General features: G+C 32.9%; 5 protein-coding genes across 6 annotated transcripts; 3 read left to right on the top strand and 2 right to left on the bottom strand.

The window, feature by feature from the left end:
• The first annotated feature begins 55 nt into the window (after positions 1 to 55).
• On the top strand, positions 56 to 3,384 carry LOC100777369 (UMP-CMP kinase). 2 transcript variants are annotated; one of them, XM_026123846.2, is made up of 9 exons: positions 56 to 174; positions 254 to 322; positions 637 to 682; positions 1,150 to 1,267; positions 1,347 to 1,503; positions 1,834 to 1,914; positions 1,997 to 2,104; positions 2,366 to 2,422; positions 2,808 to 3,384. In XM_026123846.2, exons 1-9 carry the CDS (start codon positions 139 to 141, stop codon positions 2,820 to 2,822), a joined length of 687 nt encoding a protein of 228 aa, XP_025979631.1. In that variant the 5' UTR covers positions 56 to 138; the 3' UTR covers positions 2,823 to 3,384. The 2 variants fall into 2 exon arrangements, with proteins under 2 accessions (XP_025979631.1, XP_025979630.1); XM_026123845.2 differs by having other exon boundaries at positions 2,366 to 2,431.
• Positions 3,385 to 4,359: 975 nt separating this feature from the next.
• On the top strand, positions 4,360 to 6,379 carry LOC112997711 (pentatricopeptide repeat-containing protein At4g25270, chloroplastic). The gene has a single exon (XM_026123844.2). The coding sequence runs from the start codon at positions 4,471 to 4,473 to the stop codon at positions 6,049 to 6,051; it is 1,581 nt and encodes a 526-aa protein (XP_025979629.1). The 5' UTR covers positions 4,360 to 4,470; the 3' UTR covers positions 6,052 to 6,379.
• Positions 6,380 to 7,063: 684 nt separating this feature from the next.
• On the top strand, positions 7,064 to 9,850 carry LOC100816908 (probable pectinesterase/pectinesterase inhibitor 33). Its single transcript, XM_003533470.5, has 2 exons — positions 7,064 to 8,372; positions 8,987 to 9,850. Exons 1-2 carry the CDS (start codon positions 7,463 to 7,465, stop codon positions 9,679 to 9,681), a joined length of 1,605 nt encoding a protein of 534 aa, XP_003533518.1. The 5' UTR covers positions 7,064 to 7,462; the 3' UTR covers positions 9,682 to 9,850.
• Positions 9,851 to 17,151: 7,301 nt separating this feature from the next.
• LOC100776299 (pectinesterase inhibitor 4) lies at positions 17,152 to 18,153 on the bottom strand. The gene has a single exon (XM_003534366.2). The coding sequence runs from the start codon at positions 18,057 to 18,059 to the stop codon at positions 17,427 to 17,429; it is 633 nt and encodes a 210-aa protein (XP_003534414.1). The 5' UTR covers positions 18,060 to 18,153; the 3' UTR covers positions 17,152 to 17,426.
• A 5,284-nt stretch (positions 18,154 to 23,437) lies between these two features.
• LOC100305537 (plant invertase/pectin methylesterase inhibitor-domain containing protein) lies at positions 23,438 to 24,404 on the bottom strand. Its single transcript, NM_001249832.3, has one exon. It carries the CDS (start codon positions 24,359 to 24,361, stop codon positions 23,738 to 23,740), a length of 624 nt encoding a protein of 207 aa, NP_001236761.1. The 5' UTR covers positions 24,362 to 24,404; the 3' UTR covers positions 23,438 to 23,737.
• Positions 24,405 to 24,720: the final 316 nt, after the last annotated feature.

Raw genomic sequence — 24,720 nt, 5'->3', positions numbered from 1 at the left:
ATTAAAAAAAAAAAAAGAGAAAAGGAAAATGAAATAATTCTGAATCTGATGTGACCTCTCTTTCTCTAAAACATTATAAGAAAGCCCTCACTCACTTCTCTTGAGTCACCTGAACTGACTTGTTGAGAGAAATAGAAAATGTGGAGGCGTGCAACCCTTTTCCTTCGCGTCCTGGTAATCTTCTTCTTCTTCTATTCTCCTTTCTCACTTTATATTCCCACTTTCTTTTGATTTTGTTTCTTCTCCACTCCAGGAACCTCCTATACACATCAACGCTTCGCTTTCCCAAACATTTACCACTGGATTCCCCTTCCACTTCCAGGTAATCATCCCCACTTGTTCTTACATACTACGCTAGGGTTCTAACTTCGTTAAGCCTTTTAGGTTCTATTACTAGATGACATTCCAACTCACTCTCTCACCTCTTTCGCAAATCGCTATTTCTTTACTCTTCTCTTTTGCTATTTACAACCACGACTTTCTTCATTTATTCCATATTTTAAGTTTCTGTTTAGTTTTACTTCTCCTCCTTCTTCTTTCCTATCATCTCAACTTATTAGTATCTCTGTTTTTCTGTTTATATAACTCGACTACCGGAGAGCTTACAGTCTTTTCATATTGTTCCCTCTAATGCAGGAAAAGGATGGCATTTGCCCCAAACCGCTTATAACTTTTGTTTTAGGTAACAATCATGCATTTATTCACAATATTGCTTTTAAGCTTCCAAAACTGACAAAATAGAGTTCCTAACTAAACACTATTTTTGTGAATGAATCAAAGTGCGAGTTCCATTCTGCTCTCTTTCTGAATATCTTGTGTTTCTATGCTTTATATTTTACACTAAATATATGGATGGCTTGCCTTATATTTAACATTGGAAGCTACACTAGTGAGGTTGATAAGGCTCTTATTATGCAACTTTAAGGAATGACAGCACCCAGATATACTAGTTAAGCTTTTGTATGTTGGTTGTGTAATTGAATTTTACTATCTCAAATCAACGACATTAGAAAGATTAATCATGGATGGTTAACAATGGAGCTGAGCCATTTGGGATTTTCCTTTTTAATGACGCTATTCATGACTTTTTTTTATTTTTAGGGGTTTGCCTTAAATAAATGATAATTAAAATTGTTCTTTCGCTCTCAGGAGGCCCTGGTAGTGGAAAAGGTACACAGTGTGGAAAAATTGTTGAAACCTTTGGATTTAAGCATCTGAGTGCTGGAGATCTTTTGAGAAGGGAGATGGTTTCTGATAGTGAATATGGGTGATGTTCTCTTATCCTAATTTTGTATTTGTTTTGCTGGTACATCTTTGGGATTTTAACAATAAAAACACCAAAACAGCTCAATGATTATGAATACAATTGGAGAAGGAAGAATTGTTCCATCAGAAGTGACTGTCAAATTGATTCTAAGAGAGATGGAATCTAGTGACAATCATAAGTTTCTTATCGATGGCTTCCCTAGAAGCCAGGAGAACCGTATAGCTTTTGAACAAATTGTAAGTTTGACTTTTAACCTCGTTTGCTCTTAAATTTGAGTTGAAGGAAGTTATGTCTCCCCTCCTTTGGGCTCTTCTTTCTAATGATAAATTGATATAGTATCGAGTTATTTCTGTGCCAGTACCTGTTTCTCTATGTATTTAATTTACTATGAATTTGCCACATCCTCTGTATTGAATATCTTTGCAAATGACAATATCTATGAATGAACAAAGTAAATTGTCATGGCAGAAAACTGTTTTTGAGCTAATGAATAGTTTCATGTAAATTATTTCATGTAAATTATTGCTTGTATTCTTCAACTTAATAAAACATTTTTCATTATGCAGATTGGAGCTGAACCGCATATGGTACTTTTCTTTGATTGTCCTGAAGAAGAAATGGTGAAACGTGTGCTGAGTCGTAATCAGGTTTCCATTAAATTCCCGGAGATTTAACTTCAGAAGCTGATTAGAAACTCCTGTCTGATATATTCTACACATTTTATTGCAGGGTCGAATTGATGACAACATAAATACAATCAAGAACCGTCTTCAAGTATTTGAGTCATTAAATCTTCCCGTGATTGACTATTATGCTAAGAAAGGGAAACTTTACAGGGTAACTCTATTTAGTTTCATTAAGTCTTTTTTAGGTTTGACTTGAATGAAGATTGGTCTCGGGATTCACTTGTATGCTTGTTATACTTTATATATAGATGTGATGGTATATGCAATGGAAATTATTTGAAAAAAAAAACAGCTTTCGGGTCAAAGTATTTTATGCCTCTTTCTTGCTTAACACACTGATTTTGGTTTTGCCTTTACATAGTATGCTAATTGAATTATATATCTTAATTAAATGACATCCTAATCTCTACAGATCAATGCAGTGGGAACAGTAGATGAAATTTTTGAGCATGTTCGACCAGTTTTTGAGGCATGTGAGGTATATATTTATTTTGTTATTTCTATAACGTTAGTTACAAATGCTTAGGAAGCATGATGCTCCGCACACATTTGCCTCTTCACGTTCATGCTTACTAACAGTTCTTGGTAACTGGATTTGACACCATTTACTAGGTGCACAAGTATATAGACAGCCCTCGGCTTGTTAATGGTGTTAAGTTTTGTTAACCATAGTTTTATTTGTTTCAGTTTTAACTTTTTAAGTGGGTGTGAAAAGGAGAAATCCAAAACACCATATTTGTCGGGTAGATGTACTTCTGAATTTCATATCCACCTTGGCTTCTCTCTCTTTATCCGGATTAAAATATTATATTTTGTTATTTAATAGCTCTAATGACTTGAATCATTCTTTGCAGCACGAGGCTAGATGATAGCTGTTTGAATTGGATGAGAGCACTGTAAAGTTGGCTAATGTTTGGATTTAGTGGGGACCCATCATAGTTACCAGTTGATTACAGGATCTGATCCGAATTCATAGCTGATTTGCTTTGGAATTTGGTAGATCTCTAAAACTCATCCGCTGAAGTATTTCAAAATGATATTACACATGTCCACCTTTCACAGGAGATGGCTCTTGTTGCCTTTTTTTTTTTTTTCTTTTCCTCCTTATAATGCCTAACGTGCAGTGAGCTTATGGTCCCGAGAGAATGGCCTATAGGTGGAGCAAAACCGTCTCTAGCAACATAGGAAGTGCTTATAATGCGCAGAATATACCATTAGAAGTATCATATGTTGTGTAACTTTTTTTTTTTTTTTTTTTACAATAAATTGAATTCTAAATGTCAGTCCAACCTCTATCTAGAGGAGTAGAGGTGTAAGTGTTGGGCTATATCCTGATTTTTGTCATCGCACAGATATTGTGAACTAGTTGGTCTTTCGCAGTGACCAAGCTAATTAGACACATAATGGTAGAGTTGGAAAGCCTTGGACTAATTTTAGACCCCACTCCCAATTGTTGCATGGAAAACCTTCTCTAGCAAACTTGCTAGTAAGCACTAAGCATTTAATGAATTGAGACCTTTTTGCCGTGTGTAGTTCTAACCGTGGCACATAAAAACGAATATTAGACATGTTATTAGAGAAGAACCTTCATAGGATGAAGTTAGCTGCAGATTAATATATTGAAATTTGCGCGATACATGAATAACTGAAGGATTCTAAGTTTATACTGCTGCAATTTGATCAGGTTTCTTGGCATAAGAAGCAAGATTTTTTATTTATTTATTTTTATTTTGTCTTAACCTCTGGTACATCAGAAAAAGAATTTTAATTAATCCAAAGTTCGGCATAAAGATAAGTAAATTCTGATCAATAATTATTTTTATTAATAATCAAAATTGAATAGTATTCTAATAATTTAATTTTAACTTTAGTACAGTAATTACTTGTGTTGATCACCTGGTTAAACACGACTTTAATTAGTTGCAAGTAACAACTAAACTGTCTCACTGTTATGCAAGCTGTTGATCTAATTTCTGATTTATGAATTTTTCATTTTAATTCTATAAAATATCATTTGCTTTAATCTTTTTATATTTAGTGTAAAACGGTGATATAAAATACAGACTAAAATAAATGACAAAATAAGGAACTAAGTTAAAGAATTTCAAATATAGAAATAACCAATGCTTACAAAGTTAAGAAACTAAATTTACTTGTAATTTTCTTGTTTTGATCTTATGTTCTATTTTTATAAATGATAACCATTATTCATCAATATATGTCAACGGAAAATGGTTAGTATCTCTTTATAAATATTGTGTATTTATATAAAATCTTTTTAAAATTCAATGGTAACGTATTTAAATCATATATATCTTTTTTTTTAAGTTAAATCATTTATGTCTTGAATTTTTAAGAAATTATCGTATTAGTATATTAATCTATTATTGTAACCATCTAATCAAAGGTTCCTGGATGGAAGTTACTGTTGGACAAGAGTTTAAGAAATATACCATACATATATGCTATGATTATGATACATCCAAATGCCCAATTTCCGGTCGAAGAAATTAGAAAATGATAGCCACGCTGGTAAGGTTCCCTCCAAATCGAATGAGCTTGTGCTCGCAGAAGAAGAATAAGAAGAAAAACATCAACGAAAACAAAACTTGGAAACAGAGAAGGTTGGAAAGCCAAGAAAGAAGAAACGGTCTTTCCTTCCCAAAGCCCAAATCAACCCCACTCCTTATCCATCACCGTCCTCATCCCAAAACTAAATTGGAAGCACTTGAACAAGTCGTCAAAGACCTTGAAGCCTCTGTTGAAAAGGGCATCAAAATTGACCCGGAAATCTATGCCTCTCTGTTAGAAACCTGCTATCGCTTCCAAGCCATTCTTCACGGTATCCGAGTCCATCGCCTTATCCCAACATCCCTGTTGCATAAAAATGTCGGCATTTCCTCTAAGCTTCTTAGGTTGTATGCTTCGTGTGGTTATCTGGATGATGCCCACGACCTGTTTGATCAAATGGCTAAGAGGGATACGTCTGCATTTCCCTGGAATTCACTCATCTCAGGATATGCCCAAGTGGGCCACTACGATGAGGCCATTGCACTCTACTTCCAAATGGTGGAAGAGGGTGTGGAAGCCGACTTGTTCACTTTCCCTAGGGTTCTCAAAGTTTGCGCAGGAATTGGGTCTGTTCAAGTGGGGGAAGAGGTGCATCGCCATGCGATTCGTGCTGGCTTTGCCGCTGATGGGTTTATCCTCAATGCACTTGTTGACATGTATTCTAAGTGCGGTGACATTGTAAAGGCTCGAAAGGTCTTTGATAAGATGCCTCATAGAGACCCTGTTTCGTGGAATTCAATGCTCACAGCTTATGTTCATCACGGCCTCGAGGTTCAGGCAATGAACATTTTCCGCCAAATGCTTTTAGAAGGGTGTGAACCTGACTCTGTTAGCATATCCACTGTTCTTACAGGGGTGTCATCACTAGGTCTTGGGGTCCAAATTCATGGATGGGTAATCAGTCAAGGACATGAATGGAACTTGTCCATAGCTAATTCCTTGATCATGATGTACTCCAATCATGGTAGGTTAGAAAAGGCACGTTGGGTATTCAATCTAATGCCAGAGAGGGATGTTGTTTCGTGGAATTCTATAATATCTGCACATTGCAAACGTCGAGAAGCCCTTGCTTTTTTTGAGCAAATGGAGGGAGCTGGTGTTCAGCCTGATAAAATAACATTCGTTTCAATATTATCAGCTTGTGCCTACTTAGGTTTGTTGAAGGATGGAGAGAGATTGTTTGCCCTAATGTGTGGAAAATATAAAATAAAACCAATTATGGAACATTATGGTTGTATGGTTAACCTTTATGGAAGAGCAGGACTGATTAAAAAGGCTTATAGCATCATAGTCGATGGAATTGGCACTGAGGCTGCTGGTCCAACTCTGTGGGGAGCTTTATTATATGCCTGCTTTATGCACGGAGACGCAACTATAGGGGAGATTGCTGCAAACTGGCTTTTTGATTTAGAGCCAGACAATGAGCATAATTTTGTACTTCTTATGAGGATTTATGAAAATGCAGGCAGATTAGAGGACATGGAGAGAGTTAGAATGATGCTGGTTGACAGAGGATTGGATTATTAGACAGCTGTACATCCAAAGACTTGTCACCACTAGTACAACCTATGTGTTTTCTCTTGATTCATTCAGTTTCCATTTTGTCCCACAAAATGTGATTACAATGAACATTATTTGATGTACAGCATCAGCACATAACTTGCTTGATCAAATTCTAAGTTGGCATTGTCTTCCTTCCTCTCTGCCATCATATACCAGAAAATATAGTATTGTTTTTTTTCACATGTAATCTATCTTCATATCACACATAATTACTGGGTTGAGTACCTTGCCGACTAGAACAAGAGATTAAAAAAGAGTTCTTCCATTCATAGCAGTTGATTTTGTAACGCCTTTCTGGATTGTATTTGTGTGGAGTTAATGATTTCTAACACCACAAATAGGAAATTCTTTGACATTTTCTCTTTCGAAGCAAGGAATTACGTAAGACATGCTTAAACGTAACATTGTACAGAAGTCTATTGATCAACTAACACTCCATCCAATAAATCAATCCTTGCAGCAACCTGCACATGCTGCAGCCAAGGACGTGTAAAATAATGATAGCTGTTGAATGTGGGATATGATTAGAGACGTGCATACTGATATTTTATCAGGGTTCTGCACCATCTTTCTTAAGATGAAAATGGAGATCCTAAATTTATGGCCAAATTAGTCAATTGAAAGTTGTCAAAGAAAAAATATAACTGAAGTCTGAAATGGTACCTGTGGCCGCAGAGTTTCAGATTCCCTGCTACCCTCAACTCTTCCGTACGCCAAATAAGTAATCCTGCCACCATTTAAGCAACTTATTTCTTTTTTCTCTATGTACAACTATCCTCATCATTCACAAAAAATCTTTCCTTTATCATGCTTTGATTTGAAGCCAAGTACCTTCTGCCTTTTTTTTTAATAGTAAGACTTAAGAAAGTATACAAACAGCACAGCACAAAACGGTTGGAGTATTGTGGGGACTTACGCAAACATAGATTTTGTCAACGCGGGGTATGCACTTTTGGCTGCCTTTAGAGTCAAATAAACAGAGATTTCTTCTCATTTTTTTTACGCGTAAGACTGAAGATATTGAACTTCCAAGAAGAGTGCGCAATGCCATTTAATTTGTCTGCTTTCATTGCAAATTGTTCAATGAGTAATACCACTATGTTCACCAGTAATAATAAAGCGTGAAAGATGGGATGGCACATGCCACGTGCTGATTCCGTAGTACTGTCTAAATTAATGCACGTGATGTCGTATCCATGAAGAAAATCAAGATTGCGTTGCGTCTACTGTAACATGAAAGATTAAACAAAAAAAAAAAAGGGGTCAGCACTGAGCACATGATTAAGAAACTCCCACTCCGAGGGTGCATGTATGGAAAATAGAAATATATAACTGCTGGGCACCCGAAACAAGAAAAGAGAAAAACATCACCAAAATGACAATGATGGGAAAGACATTATTGTTAACATTGTTATTACTGTCCTCAGTTTTCTCAATTGCCTCATCAAGAAGAAGACATTCCAACAACAGCAACATAGATTGGTGGTGCAACCAAACCCCATACCCCGAGCCATGCAGATACTACATAAAACACAGCCACTACCAACACAAACAACTCAAACACAAATCCGAATTCCGCACAATTCTAGTTCACTTGGCCTTGGAGAGAGCAGTGATCATGCGAAGGAAAGCACGTGAGTTGGGGGGAAACGGTGTCACCAAGAAGCAGAAATCAGTGTTCCGTGATTGTTTGAAGCTCTATGACAACACCGTTTTCCATCTAAACCGCACCCTTGAAGGCCTTCACGTGAAGACAAGCTGTTCACCCTTCGATGCACAAACGTGGCTCAGCACGGCTCGCACAAACATTGAAACATGCCAAAACTGGGCCTTAGAACTTGGTATTCGAGATTCCATGGTTCCCGCTGAGAGATGCAATCTGACTGAGATTATAAGCAATGGCTTATTCGTGAATTGGGCTTTCCTGAAGTACAGAGAGGCTCATTACACAGCAGATGCAGAAGAAGATGCATTATTTCCAAGATGGTTTTCGATGCATGAGAGGAAGCTGTTGCAGTCATCTTCAATAAGGGCACATCTTGTGGTGGCTAAAGATGGTTCGGGGCATTTCAGGAGTGTCCAAGCTGCTATCAATGCCGCGGCAAGGAGAAGGTTGAAGAGCAGGTTCATTATACATGTTAAGAGAGGAGTTTATAGAGAGAATATTGAGGTTGACAAGACCAACGATAATGTTATGTTGGTCGGTGATGGCATGAGAAATACCATAATAACAAGTGCCAGGAGCGTTCAAGCTGGTTATACCACCTATAGTTCCGCAACAGCAGGTCACTACTCACAACTATTAATTCCTTTTCTTTTCTCTCTTATTTTATTGATTCAGTTTATTGGTTGAATTCGTCTTACCCGCTCTTCATTAATTAAGTCTGAATTTTAAGCTTTGCCTTTTGGAATATTTAAGGATTCTTCTTCTAATCTAGGAAAATCGTATTTTATATTGCAGTATACTTTGTACTTTATTTAATTTTTTATTTATTTATAAAATGACAAAAGTTGAATCTAAATCACTTGGTTTAGTCCTGATACTACGTAATGAATAAATTATTTACAAAATTTAAAATATCAAAAAGAAGGTAAACGAATACTCGAACATTTCTACTAATAAGAATGTGTCGTAATCTCCAAAAAAGAATGTGTTGAATACTTAAACTTGAATATAAAGGTAAATGAGGCCTATAAATGATGCGTGTAACTTTTGGCATAATGGCATGGAGAAATGCTTGTGATTTAAGCATATATAATAATTTTATAGATTGATTAAGCTTTTATTAATTTTCTGTGGTTGGTGTCATATTATGATAGGAGATGTCATTCCCTACCTACTAATACTAACACTTTTTACAAAGAAAAAAAGAAAGTGATTCGAATAATAAAATTTCAGGAATTGATGGTCTTCACTTCATTGCACGTGACATTACCTTCAGAAACACGGCGGGTCCTCTGAGGGGTCAAGCAGTGGCACTTCGATCAGCCTCTGACCTCTCCGTGTTCTATCGCTGTGCGATTGAAGGCTACCAAGACACCCTCATGGTCCATGCACAACGACAGTTTTACAGAGGATGTTACATATATGGAACCGTTGACTTCATATTTGGCAATGCTGCTGTTGTTTTCCAAAACTGTGTGATTCTTGTAAGAAAACCCTTAAATGGGCAAGCAAACATGATCACGGCCCAAGGTCGAGATGATCCATTTCAAAACACTGGCTTTTCAATTCACAATTCTCAGATCAGGGCTGCACCAGACCTCAGGCCCATTGTTGGAAAATTCAACACCTTCTTGGGCCGGCCTTGGCAACGATACTCGAGAGTTGTGGTCATGAAATCTTTCTTGGATAGCCTGGTGAGCCCAAGGGGTTGGTCTCCATGGGGAGACTCTAATTTTGCATTGAATACTCTCTATTATGGAGAGTACAGGAACTTTGGGCCCGGTTCTTCCACCAGAAACAGGGTACGATGGCCCGGTTTTCATAGAATAAGTAGCCCAGCTGAGGCATCACGATTCACAGTTGCTAACCTCCTTGCCGGCCGCACGTGGTTGCCTGCCACTGGTGTGCCATTCACTTCTGGCCTTTGATTATTGTCTTATGCTTAATTACTAATTTGATGATATTCAATTGGTTGGAATTAAGTTATGTTGTAGTTTGTTTCTACAAGCGACACAATATTCTTTTGTACATTCCAAGACAAAAATAATAAATTATGAATAAATAATACTTGCAAACTGACCGCCGGGTAAAATTCTTTTATACTATTATTTAATCACACATTATTATTATTGTAGTAATTATTTTAAAATTAATTATAACTTCTAACAGCATCTGTCAACAGCAAAACCTAAGTTGGAAGATTTTCTGCATCGATTAGATCATATTGAGTAGAGACATAAACAATTGTTGAACTTCTTTGAGAAAGGCTCTTCAGAATCCTACATTTGTTGAACATCTTTTATGCAAAATCGAGTTCATGGATTTATCATTTGTTTTTTATATGAACTTGATATCACGTAGCACACATAGTTCAAATGAAGATGGGAAAGCCCACATAAAAAAAAGTTGTCTAAAGTAGAACCAAAAGGAGTGCAAACAAGAACAACTTTGATATTTCTTCACATATGGATGATGAAAATTTGACAACACCGTAATCGGCAAGGCACAAAAGAGGTTGCAATTGCAAAAGGTCAATGTGTTTCAAGTAAAGAAACAGTGACCAGTATTGTTGAAGAAGGATCAAATTGCATTGGAAACTAGAAAGGGTGGCTAGCAAGACTTTCTCTGAACGAAAAAAAAAATGAACAAAGCAAAAAAGATGAAGTGTTGGGATCAAATTGATTTTGACATTGGATGGTGCAAAGATAATGACTTGCAAACTAAACGAAGCAACGAAAAAAATGGAGGGTGGTATTGCTCTAATACCATGATAAATCTCATGTCTGCCATGAATGAATGAATGCAAATGGAAGAGAGAAAAATGGAGAAAAGTAAAACGGACTAACATTAGAATAACGTTCAAATGAGCAAAACTCACACATTACATGAGTACAATGTGTTTTATATAATTAAACTAATAACTAACTTGTAACTAATTAAACTAATAGCTAACTTGTAACTAACTAATGTTAGTAATCTATATCTCTAATAAAAGTCACAATAAATATAATTTTTAATTGAATGAAATTATAAAAATTCAAATCATTAGCCTACCCTTTTACTCATTGTTTATAAAATGTACATTTGCTCAAACTCTAAAGCGCCATTCACACAAAACACAAACATTTAGTGGAAAAACATAACTTATTGTTGCTAAATTCATGGATGGTTGAGGTTATCGGATGATCTTAAATGATAGCATATTCGAATAAAGGAAGTTTTCATCTTGTGCATAACTTAAAATGGGCATTAAATGGAAAATGTTCCTTATCAACCTCAAAAGGATGATCATGTGTCCCTAACGTGTCTCACGTTGGTCTTTGGGGGTGAATACACAGGCTAGGCTTTGCAATATTACGGGTGTCACCAGCAAAGATTATGACATTGAGTTCTGCTATAAGGGTTGAAGCCACGCATGTTCTACATTGCTAGGTGACCTTTATAGGTCTTTTCATGATTTTGGTAAGAGATAGAGATTATCTATTATTCGGAGGGGAGATTAAGGCTACCTCGAGGTCGAAGAAGGATTTCTCATCCTCATCTTGCTTAGTTTTGCTATAAAAAAATAGTCTTTATTTTCTAATGTTGTCATTTTTATCTTCTTCATAGTCATAGTGGCGGAACTTGAAGAAATATTTTGAGGGGCCAAAATACAAGTATCATTTAATTTTAAATTTAATGTTACATAAAAATATTATCCTAAAATCTTTAAAACTAATAAATGACAGTTATTTTAATTTCTAATATTATTAAAAGTTAGTCATTTTAATTTTTGAACTATAAAAATTAAAATGGTTGGTATTTAATAATTTTATTAACTAAATGATATTTTTATAATTCAAATAATTAAGTCATTCAATATATATATACATTGTGTTAAAAATTAATTTGATATATTACTTTACAGTAATTGAATAAAATCTCTTACTAAATAAAATCAGAGTAGAATGAGATACTTCTATTAAATTGATTTGGACAAGTTTATTTTTTATTTTCTTAATTTATGAAAACTCAAGTAAAACGATTTGCTAAAAGGAATAAAGTGAAACATGTAAACAATTTTCTGCATCATACCGCTGTACAAAATTAGACTTTGATATTTCATAGTATTTGCTAATAAGGTAATGTGGGCAAAGACATATTAACATTAGGCATTATCCATTTGATTTTCCCACATTCTCGCTCCCTGTCTAATTAAAATATATCGAAAGTTGAGATCCAACACAACAAAAACAATAAACACATTAAAACAAAGGCTGCGAGTCAGTATATGATATCTTTTTATATTTTTTCTTTACTGTAAAATCCTTCATATTTTATTATATAATATATGTATATGTGCACTTCTAAAAAAGTTTGGGGGCCACGGTTCCCCCCTGTCCCTTCTAAGATCCACCTCTGTTCATAGTATCTAATGGTAGTCTTCTAGGCATTTTACCATAAATAGCTTACTCTTTATTTTTTTAGGCCTCCTTAGGCCCAGCTTATCATCTGATATATCTCTTTCCTTTTCTTCTTTTTGAGAGAATAATAGTCTTTATTTACTCTCTTTCCTTTTCTTCTCTCTCAAGAATTATAAGTATTTTTTTCCCCACTATTAAACTTTTGACTTCATCCATTTATAGAAGGTAACGGGGGTATGAGAATGACAAGATAAATATTTGATCTGTTCATAGCTTTGTACTTAATTAAACCATCCTAATTATGGATTTGCGCTTTAATAGATAAATAAAAGTTATCCATATTTTTCTTTTACGATTTGCTTTAAGAGATAAATAAAACTCGTTCTTCTTATATACTTTGTAGAAAAGGTTCACAATGTTGAAATCTGTTGTTGAAAATTAGATAAAAGATAGAGAAGAGCAGATATATTTTCAAAGGATATATAACTATTATTTATTTGTTCTTTAAATAAAAATAGAGTTAAATGTACAAAACAAAAAATTTCTTATTTTTAGACATGACTAAAACCGTTTCTAATATGATAAAAATAGAATCATAACTCTTAAAAAATATATCTTAACCAACAAACAATTTTAAAATTTTAAAAATTAGCTAAAACATCCACATATCCACATATGCAGAGCTATTGTAGGCACAGTTTCAACAAAATCTTAGGGGAGATTGCTGCAACTGCAAACAAGCATTTTAATTTAGAGGCAGGCAAATAACATAGTTTTGTACTTGTTATGGAAAATGCAGACAGATTAGAGGACATGGAGAGAGTTGGATTATTAGACAGCTATACATCCATAGACTTGTCACCACAAATACAACCCATTTGTGTTATTTTATTGAGTCACAAGATATTCTTGATGCATGATCCATAATCCATTCAATTTCCGTTTTGATTGTCCCACAAATGTGATTTCGGTAAGGATTCTTTGATGTGCAGCATCAGCACATAACTTGCTAACTTGCTTGATCAAAATCCAACTTGGCATTATCATCCTTCATGCATCTCCATTCTCCAGTATCAAAATACATGCTTAAACGTAACATCGAACAAAAGTCTGCTGATCAACTAACATTTCATCCAATAAATTGATTCTTTGCCGCAACCTGCACATGCTGCAGCCAAGCAAGTGTAAAATAGTGATATTTGTTGGAATGTGGGGCTCGAGATGTGCATAGAAGGACAAACAATCTTACTCCCTCAAAATAGAATTTCTTGAGATGAAAATAGAGATCCTAAATTTATGGTGCAACTTGTTGTATTATAGTTAATGGGAAATTGTCAAAGAAAACATATAACTGAAGTTTGAAAAAGCCGGTGCCTTTGCCATAGAGTTTCAGATACCCTCCTAGCTGCTACTCCCAACTCCTTCGCTTGCTAAAGAAACAAACCCGCTAGCAACTTTTTCTTTCTTAACGTGCAACTAATTATGATCATTAACCAATCATTTCTTCAGTTTTTCTAATGATCCTTTGTTTTGAAACCTGGTCTCTTTTTTGCGCTGAAGAAAGTAACTCAACAAGGCAGCACAAAATGTTTGGAGTAATGTGGGAACTTAAGAAAAATATTACAAATTCATATCCTGATAATAACTTCTTACCATAGCAAAAAAAAAAAAAAGAAGAGATATGATTAACAAGTAGCATCAAGGACGCAATCACTCTGTCATGCTAATCTCTTGTTAATAAAGCATGCCCAACCGAAGGCTCATTTAGTATATTTTGTTTTTTTTTTTTATATTTTTTTTGTAACAAGGCTCATTTATTATAACTACATCAGAAGGGGATACAGTTTCTGCAATTTAAGGTGAAGGGGCCTTTGTCAACGCTGAACTATATAAAATGATTGCAACTGCATTAAGACATGCATTTTGAAATTAACCTCTAATTAATTACATGACTCTATTGCTTTCAGTTTAAGAATCCATAAAATAAACACTAGAGGATTCCATATATGGGGACTTGGAAATCAGTTCAACAAACCAACCACCAAAAAAAAAAAAGAAATTAAAAAAATTGGTCCCCATAATTTTCTCTCATTTTCAATTTGATCGCTGTACTAAAATAAGTTTTCAACCAGTACTCACTTTCTTTGAACAGTTGACCTGGCTAACAAAAGGTAATTAACATGGCTTCTTTTTTTCCAAGTCTATTATAGCCTTGTTGGCTTGCAGGTGGCATCTCTCAGTTAATTTTTATCTCTCACTGTCACAATGAAATGGTTGCAGGTTGGTACTTTAACTCTTTAGTATCCGAAACAATCTCATCAACTGTCCGAGGCAGGTAAAATGAGAATATGAGGCCCGCTTTTTGGCACAACATAAAGTGATCCTTTCAATCTTAAAAAACAATTGATAATAAATGTACTAGGAAAAGTATAGGGGTTCTATGCATTGCATGTTATAAAATTAGGTTGAATGTAATTTTCATCTTATGTTTTGTAATTATTTTATTTTGATATATTAAATTTTAAATATTTTATTTTATTTTTTATGTATTCAAAATATATTATATTTTGTTTATTTTTTTTAATTTTATGTTAATATTCTATTAATTTTTAAATTTTATGTTATTTTTAATTAATTATATTTCACGGTTGTTTTATTTTGTAACATTAAATTTCAAAAATTTTATTTTTTTATATTTTTAAAATGTATTATTTTAATTATTTTTTAAAATTTAAAAGTTAATCAAACATTAATATTTTTGATAAAAAAATTTAAAAAAATATCAAAATAATGTATTTTAAAAACATAAAGAATCAAAATGAAACTTTAAAACTTAATATATCAAAATAAAATAAATACGAAACATAAATTAAACTATAAAATTATTATAAATTGCCTTCATTTTGATTTAGTGGCTACTCTCGTGAAGCTAAATGTTGGTGCTTAACTTGATATAAGTGCATACTCAATGGCAATGGATGCGATTATAATTGATTCAAGCAAATTTGAAGGCAGATTGTACACCAGCAACAGCAAGAACTTCAATGTCCTCGCATACTATAATTGACATAGCAATGTTTGCATCAACCATGAATGCTATTTCGTCAAGTTCTGTTGAATCTCATTACAAAATTAATGAAACTGCATGAGTTAATTTTACGTAGATATATAGATGGATGAAACAAAGGTTTTGAGAGAATGTTAGGAAGGAAGGAAGGAAGAAGAAAACGACGATAGGAATGTGTTCTTCTCAGAATAGCAGTGTGAGCTTAGAGAGAAGATGCCACGAAGAAATCATCAGCGCTAATGACCCATAAGAAAATAAATTGAAAAAAGTCAAGGCAGTTTGTGAATAATGATTAAAACATAAGAGTTTTGATCTAAGAAGCTCAAATAAATTAAAAAAAAAACAAAAACTTTAAAATGTAAGACTTCAATTAAAAATAAATGTAAATTATAAGATCGAAGTTATATTTTAACTTGTACGTAAGGATCTTGTGATGATGACTTGAAGTCAAGGCGTAATAAATTTAATTATATGGCCAACAAATTAAATATCCAAGTCACATTATTCAATGGTAATCACATACTTTGCCCATAATTTTAGGGCCAGCGAGAAATGGCCTATACGAATTCGGCCAACTACTACATCAGAGGGTCAGAGTAGATGATTTAAGGCTTAAGCAATGACAAAGAAACTTTTAGTTTCATCATTCACTAATCCAACGTTCTGCATATTCTCATTCAAAAAAGTTAACATTTGTTTGAAAGGAAGAACTTCATGTTGCGGACTAATATATATTCCTCCATATACAATGCTATCGGTTAAATTGTTCTGATAATTATACTTTACTCTATTTCACATTCTTGGACCCCTTTTGAGGTTCTCTGGTTCATACAAGAAAGATCAAGTCTCATCCATTTTAAATTTTCATTTTTTTTCCAATTGTATTAATTAATTTGAGATTCTTAATTTATAGGCTTCTATTATATAGTTCTATTTACTCTAGTTCGGACGAAAATTTATTCATAGATGCATATTAATTAATTGATATCAGTAATTCGGTATAGTCATGAACATGTTTTTCATTTAAAAAAACTGATCAAGATTCAAGAGAAGAGACAACACCATTCTAAAGTACAACACATGCGGAATTCAAAATGAAGCCTTTTTTGTTGTTTGACTAAAAATATTTTTTTTAAAGTCTGGAAATACTAAAAAGTAAAAAAAAAATTATATATTTATTAGTAATTCAAATTAAAGTATTTATTTTTTTATTCGTAAATTAAAGTATTTCGTAAGCGTAGTTTACATTTTATACAATTTCCGTTATTTTACACCATCATTTTCCTATTTTATACAATTTCTTACTTAAAAAAAATCCTATAAAATAATTATATTTTACTCGAGCACCAATTAATAAACTAAATACATTCTAAGTTCAACTAATAAATAATAGTGTAATTGCATTATGCATTAAGCCCCGCCCCCCTTTTTTTTATTAGTTGACCATAGATATTTATATATCAAATTAGATTAAGTAAGATTATGGTAATTGATCCAACTCCATTCTCGAGTAGTTGAACTTGAGACATTTAGTTAAACGTTTTGGTAATGCACCAAAATAAAATATATTTATGTTTGTTTCCACATTTTCTTGTTCGTGAACTTGATTTTTCTTTGTTCTGAAATAAGTTTCTCCAAAACAAGAGAATTTCAGTTACATCTAACGGCCACTGTGAATGAAAAAACAATCAAATCTACAGTCCACGGAATTCTTTGATAGTATATTAATATATCATGTTATTAATAATATAGAATGATAATGTCTATAATAAAAAAAATATTTCTGTTAATAGACAAACAATATCAATGAAAACACATTAATAAAAAACAAAACCATTAATATATGAAATATTTTTTCAGATTTTTTATTTTTTTGACGAATGACATTTTTCCAAGGAAGGAATGGCATTTTTTAGAGTATATATTTATATGAAAATTAAAATTTATATATAATATTTGAAGAGATACTATCCGTTAGGGGGAATTGAAGCCACCTTTGCCCCTTTGAATACACTGCACAGTGCACACTCACAAGTAGATCATGTATACACACTGCATACATGTAACATAAGAATGACAGACCAAAAGCTAGCCACAATTTTACAATAATTAACCATATATAGTGGCTTATGAAAAAAACAGCATAGGATTGTGTTAGCTAAAAGAGAAAAGAAAATATAGATTGAACAATTAAGTATATTTATTAGTAAAGCCTGTTGACGAGAGCCAAGGCATTGGTAGTTAACCAAGAAACGTTATAAACGGTGGTTTTGATATTCTCCTGCAGTGAAGGACGCACTTGTATTTCGTCAAACTCATCGGTGCATGTACCCTCATCTGTTATGGCAGCACTCATCCATGTCTTTATGCTGTCCCATTGGAATTTCTCATCAGCGGTAGATGCGCCATTCAAATGTGCCAGCCCTTCAGCAGATTGCTCAAGCATATCCAACGTCTCATCAATGTTCTCTCTGCAATCCGCAATCACCGACGTTTCTCCGTGTGTCAGCTTCCCCTTCGAATTGGACAGCTTCGTCAATGTGCTGTTTGCACTCTTGGCTGCTTTTAGAGCCACGTGAATTGACAATTTGGTCAGTGTTACGCTGTTTCTTTTTATTTGTGATGCATAAGGGTATAGAGACTTGTAGCAAACTTTTGGGTAAGTGGTTGAATTGCACTTGTCTTTTATGAACTTTTTGTAGGCTTTGAGGGAATCGGTAGCGGTCGACGCAGATGCTGCTAACTGGACAAAGGTTAAGATGAGTAGAACGGTTACTAGTATTCTAAAAACATTTTGGGAAGATCTTGAACTTCCAACGAGATCGTGCAATGCCATTTGTGTCTTTCTATTGCATTGCTACAAGTGTCCAATGGGGATTTTATAGCCAAATTATCATATCAGTATGTTATAAGCGATCATGTGAAAGCCATGCACGAAGAGAAAGTAATCCGAGAGGGGAATAAAAAACTATGCTCATCGAGTATGCAGTGGACAGATCCACTCTGTTCATAGGCAAATTAAACCGCACAAGATGGGGATGCCACATGCTGATTTCATATACGTAGTAATGTGCAAATACACATGATTTCTTGCCGATAAATTAAATCAAGATCGCGTGCATTTACTATAATATCAAAGGTTAAGGAAAAAATATGGGTCAGCACATGATTTTTATTTTTATTTTTGTTTATAATGAGTCAGCACATGATTCTATAATTGACTTTTGAAACATAAATAATAAATTAAGGATATACTTTGCTCCTCTTTTTTTTTTTTTCGTTATTCACATTTTTTTCTTGTCAATTTAATGAATTTTTAGATAAAGGAATTTGATTTTATTTTATTAAAATTTAAATTTAAATTTTGGTAATATGAAAAGATTGGCTTCCAATTTTTTTTAATTAATTTTTCTTACACATTTTTTAAAATTCGTTTATAAAATTTATAAGAAAAGTAGCTATGTACACAGTTGTACATTGCACATTTCGGTAACTTGTCACCTAGAAGGAAAGTCATATTGAATAATTTTGAATTTCTGAGTGTCTTTACGCACGTTATAGCCTATTAAACGTGGAACCAAACATCCATTAAATAGAATCATGTATGGATCAAGTTGTTCCCATACCGGTTGTTGAACGTACCCCTACGACTATCATGCATAGGCCTCCAATTCACGTTCTTAATTTCCTCCATAATTATCCACAGGACCTACAATGTGAGGGTAATTCCTGAGGTCCAAAATAAACTAAAATTTATAATAAATTACCCAAAATATCCTAAACATATATAATAAAAAAATTAGATAACCAAAAAAAAATCATCAACGTCACGAACCCGACTATCATAAGCGATTACGCTCTTTAGATGCTGATCACGAATATCGTCTTGAGTCTAGACTCGTCGCACTTTAACTAACTATATTGAGTCTTTCACGATTTTCCAATCAAATATTTTGTTATTTTTTTTACAAACTGTGAGGCTATATTTAGGAAGTTACTTACCTAAAACTAAACAAAGAAATAAACTGATTTAAATAAGAGATACATTCTATTAGTTAGTTCTGTTGTACTGTTACTTAGGATAAAGTTTGGAGGAAAGGTTGTCACATATTGTATTATATATTACGTATATCCTTCATCTGATTAATGAAAAACATTCTGATTTGGTTCATTCATTTTTCTATCTTCTACGATTCTTAAAAAAAAAAAACACTAAAACTGTGAGCCTGTGATTTCTCCGCCTAAGCTCGCTTGGTTTAAGAAATCTATTTCTGGTTGAATCAGGTGGCTTTGCATTTGTCAAGAATATGAATTTACCTATTTTTTATTTTTTCAAATAATAAATAAAATAATATTAAGTTCATAAAATAATAATGGAGATTTTTATTTGTTAAATGATAAAAAATAATAAAGTGTACCTTTTTATATGTCCTTGGGTAAACAATTTTTTTTATAATAAGTTAACATTTGTTACAAATAACAAAGCAAATAAATTAGTAGTTTACACGTGGCCGGTTTCCCTTCAATCAATATATACGTGAGATTTTTTTTTTTTAAAAAAATGTTTGTTTGAAATATAGGAGTTAAGACATGGTTGAGACTGTAGTTTTGGTTCTAAGTTAAATGACCACAATCTTTATTAGTTTTAATAAGATAAATAGACTCAGTAAAAAAAATGAATAGACACATCTTGGCTCTAAAGTTACATAATACTACTATGTTTTTTTTTTATATATATTTAGTTTCAATATATATATATATATATATATATATATATATATATATATATATATATATATATATATATATATATATCATTTATATGTGTGTATTTTGCAGATTTTTTCGTAACAATTAGTTTTTCTCGATTTGTTATATACATGCATGCGTGTATTACGTACCTACCCTGCATTATTAATATTTACTCCTACAAGACAGCAGGTTCAAAATCTTTATATGGCCATATCAACTTCACTTTATATCAGTGATACAAGTAATTGAACCAAAAAAAAAAAAAAGAGAGAAGGAAAATAGACACTATTAGTGGCTAATTCGCAGCACTAAAATCTGTCCACCCGCTAGTTGTCCCGATCGAGACATTAACACTAGCCAGCGGTGACAACAACTGATCAACTAATTGCTAATTGCATATTTACACTATTTCACACTTAATGAAGTTGAAGACCAACACGCGTACGCTGCTATACCTTGAAGAGCGAGGCAATTGAACCTGATGACATAATTAACTTGAGACAATAACAGTAAAATCCATGTTCTGTATGTAACAGAAATATTTTATTTTTACAAAAATGATTAATGACTCATCTCAAATAATATATCACTCTATAAACTTGAGTATCCCACTCAATAACTATAAGAAATAATAATATTTTCATTCAAAAATATTTTTCTCTCAATAAAGTAACTTTGTTTTAAAATCTCTTTTCCCACACACTCTCTTTATATATGTTGTATTTTTTCATTAATTTTTTTTTCTATTTGTATTGAAGATTGTCACCAACTATAATAAATAGTTCTCTTAAAAGTTAAAACAAAAATAACTTTCAATGCATCCATTCAACTAAGATTCATCTAATAAAATATAATCTTTTACTTTATATTTAAACTACCTAAATCTTAATAATAAAAAAATCCAATTCTCAATATATATATACTTTATCTTTTAGTTTAAAACTCTACACTAAGAACAATGTATTCGCTTCTTGGTATGGTCTTACAGTGCCTTTCTTGGCACAGCCACAGTGTGTGGTCAAACTAGAAGCAAGTATTATGACAAGGGATGTCATAAGATGCTTATGAGAAATGCCTTCCATTGTTTTCCTAACTCGATATATATGATGGTTTGATTTGGTGTTTGTTGAGGAAAAATGGGATGGAAGGTAACCTATACATAGGACTCAAAATTCTACCTGGTACAATTTTACCATTAATACTCTAATCCGTTTATCATATATAGTTAAAATGAAGTAACCCGTTAGGAACATATTTTAGAAAAAGGAATATTTTTATTTTTGGAAACGTGGTCCAAACTAAGAAGTTCGGTTTTTATGATGAGTCTAATCCAACAAGTACGTGATTTTTCTATTCGTCGTTCCAATAATTGGGACCGGTGGGGTTCTCGGTTCCCCTTAATTTAAAGTTTGCACTAAATATGACTACCATGCAACTGGTGTCACTTTCTCAACCCAAATTGAGTGCAACACTTCATATTCTATAAATTAAACGTTTATTTCTTCGGTTATGATTATGATGTTAGATTTATATGTAGAATTTTTTAAGAAGAGAAGAATTACTCAACTTAAAAAGAGGGTCATCATCCTAGTTGAAGGAGGGTCATATCCAAAAAAAATTTATAAGTTTGTTCAACGTATTTTATAAATTTGTAAAAAAATTAAAAATATAAGGTCGAAGGTGTGAATCACATTAAATAAATTTGTGGTTTTTTTTTTATTTCATTTATGATATTGTCTTTTGGTTCTCTCATTTTTTTTTGGTTGTGATTTTTTTATAATAAAAATATGTGCCTATTTTTTTTCCCAACAAATAAATAATAATTAAAGTAGTTATGATACAAATTACCTTTTAACATGGTGCAATTTGTTTTTCTTGAACGTGCAATGACTTGACTATCAGCGGATTTATTTTTCTTTGATGAGTTAATTAGTGGCTTATCATCATTTACAATCTTCAAAGAGATATGATTATCAATATGATTTGACCGTCGAGATATTCTTAATTAGTGATTTGAGATGTTCATAGTTAATCAGTGGCTCGACTATGCTGTCGGAGGTGTTGGATATTCTTAAAAGAAGTTGGATAGTTTCTGTTAGCCATATTCAAAAAGAAGTTAACAGTGTAGTTGATTTTCTTGTTATGGGGGTTGCAATTTTGCATTTGGAATTTTCCTTCCTCTCCTCTATATTATCTGTGGCTGTAGTTGAGGCAACATTAACTTTTTTACAAAATAACCAACTAAATTAGCAGGTTGCATGTGGTTTCCCATTAGTTGATGTGTAAGATTTTTTTCAAAAATGATTGTTTGCAAAGGAGTTAAGACCTGATAAGAGGAGAACGTAGATTAAAGCTGCAGTCATGGAATTTGAATCTAGAATCTAGAATCAAGAATAAAGAAGTTAGGGCTCGTTATTTTTTTTTATAAAAAAAACATTTTGTTTTTATTTTTAATAAAAATTGCCACTTTTATTTTTGATTTGTTTTCTGTTTTTGAGCATTTTTTCTAAGAAGAGAGAAACAAAAAAAAAAAAAATCTTTACTATTTCTTGTATAAAAACTTCTGATTTTCTCATTTTAATACCAGTTTCAATTTCTGGTTTTCCCATAGTTTGTGATGAGCATAGTTTTTATAAAGGAGAATATAAGATAAATAGAGTTTATGAGAATAGAGAAGAAAGAAATAGTGTTAATAATAGAAGCATCGAGAGAAATAGAGTGGAAATAAAGGTGTTTAATTGAAGAAGAAAAAAAGAAAGAGAAAGATAATCATTATTATTCATTTTTTTATTCTTGAAAAGACAAAAAAGATGAGACTTTATACTCTTTTCTCTTCTCTCTTACCAAACATACACCATTACTTATTTCTCCTCTACTACCACCTACCTATTATTATCTCTACATCTCATTAGAATCAAACAAACTATATCATTATCCATTTATGATGATAAATATTGAAGTTTTTTTTTTCTTCTAAACCATAAATGTTCTTTATAGATGCAACGATTAAAAATAACTAATGAAATAATTTAACTTTATGAAATATGTCTAATTGTTTTCGGTGAATAAGATAAAAGATTAAAACATATAATAATGATCAACATGAATGAATATAAAGTAAAGGCTTCATTTATGTCCTTTTAAATATATAAAAAATGCAAATTGAACATATAAAAAAAGTTATTTATAATATAGTATGAAATAGAAAAAAAAATAGAACATATATAAACAACTTACTTAAAGAATAGGTTATATAAGTTATACGTTGATAATCTTTATTAATTTTAATATCAATGTACACATAATCTGTATAAGTTAAATTTTTAATTTTAATTAGTTTTAACAAAATATATTTATTTCATTCATATCTGTGTGTTTTACAGATTTTCTTTCTGAGTAATTAGTATTTTTCAAGTGGTTAAATATATCTGTAGATTAAATACTTACCTGCATTTATTAATATTTATCAGCCAGTAAGTTCAAAATCTTTTATATAGCCATAACAACTTCACTTTATATTAATTATACAAGTGATTCAACAAACCAACTAAAAAAGACAATACAAGATCCTGATTCACAACACTGAAAATTGGGATGGGTCCAGCCGCTAGCTGGAACGAGACATGAACAGTTTAACACTAGCGGGGACATAAATCTCAAGAAACTACTGAGATATTTACTAGTTTTCACAGTTGCAGAGCATCTAAATGAGACAAAAAAACAGGGTAGGCGATGTTCTATATATAGCACAAGATGGAGTAGTTAAGCATGAGAATTGGCCAGCTGATTTATCAAAGCCAAGGCATTACTAGTCAATTGAGCCACCTGAAGAATTTGGCCTCTCACCGTGTTCTTTACATTTGAACCACCAGCAGCAGCCGTCTCTTGGAAGCCATCGGTGCACGTGCTCTCATCGGTCAAAGCAGCACTCACCCACGTTTCTACGTCACTCATTGTCATCTCAAAATTGGAGGGTGTTAGTTGAGCCATCTCAGAAATAGACCTTCTGAGCTCATCAACAGAGTCAGCCAACTCCTCCACACAGTCCTTCATCGCTGCAACCTCTCTTGGCTTCAGGCCTTGCCTCTTTGCCAGCGTCGACATCATTGCCGAGGTCGACTTGGCAGACGCAAGGGTCACATTCAGGGCTGTGCCTGTCAGAACCACACGGTTTGTTTGGATCAAGTCTGCATGCTTCACTAAGGAGCTGTAGCAGAGTCTTGGATAGGTCGTGGAGCTGCAAGATGTTCTAATGAACACCGTGCTCGCTTCTTGGTATGGCCTTTCACTGTCACTGCCTTTCTTGGCACCCTGTGATAAGGTCAAACTAGAAGCAAGAATTATGACAAGGGATGTCATAAGGTGCTTGGAACAAATGGCCTCCATTCTTTTCCTATCTTGATGATTGGGATTATTAATTTTCTTGTGTGAGAATAAAATGGGAAGAACGTAGCCTATATATAGGACTCTAAATTCTATCTTCTGCAGTTTTACTTTTTGTCGTTTGCATATCATAATTAGAATGTAGTAATCCGCTAGGAGAATATTTTCAGCCACGAATTTAATTTTTAGGAAGATATTTTAGGGTTGGCCCAAACAAGAAAGTTCGCCTTTTTATTTGTGAACAAGATGGACGTGATTTATCAAATCATGAAATAAGCATGCTCCAATGATTGGGACCAGTGGGGTTCTTAGTTACCCCTCAACTTAAAGTTTAAAAAAAGACTACCATGTGAGTGGGGACA

Source organism: Glycine max, chromosome 9 (assembly GCF_000004515.6).
Source record: "Glycine max cultivar Williams 82 chromosome 9, Glycine_max_v4.0, whole genome shotgun sequence".
NCBI lineage: Eukaryota > Viridiplantae > Streptophyta > Magnoliopsida > Fabales > Fabaceae > Glycine > Glycine max.
Note: the sequence above shows the minus strand (reverse complement) of the source record. Positions and strands in the feature narration are given on the sequence as shown.

Bases quoted from the DNA above. Each gene is read 5' to 3' on its own strand.
- LOC100305537 (NM_001249832.3), bottom strand. From the start codon at position 24,361: ATGGAGGCCATTTGTTCCAAGCACCTTATGACATCCCTTGTCATAATT.
- LOC100777369 (XM_026123845.2), top strand. From the start codon at position 139: ATGTGGAGGCGTGCAACCCTTTTCCTTCGCGTCCTG. The intron at 175-253 runs GTAATCTTCTTC...TCTCCACTCCAG, and splicing joins CCCTTTTCCTTCGCGTCCTG to GAACCTCCTATACACATCAA. The intron at 323-636 runs GTAATCATCCCC...CCTCTAATGCAG, and splicing joins GATTCCCCTTCCACTTCCAG to GAAAAGGATGGCATTTGCCC.
- LOC112997711 (XM_026123844.2), top strand. From the start codon at position 4,471: ATGATAGCCACGCTGGTAAGGTTCCCTCCAAATCGAATGAGCTTGTGC.
- LOC100776299 (XM_003534366.2), bottom strand. From the start codon at position 18,059: ATGGCATTGCACGATCTCGTTGGAAGTTCAAGATCTTCCCAAAATGTT.
- LOC100816908 (XM_003533470.5), top strand. From the start codon at position 7,463: ATGACAATGATGGGAAAGACATTATTGTTAACATTGTTATTACTGTCC. The intron at 8,373-8,986 runs GTCACTACTCAC...ATAAAATTTCAG, and splicing joins CTATAGTTCCGCAACAGCAG to GAATTGATGGTCTTCACTTC.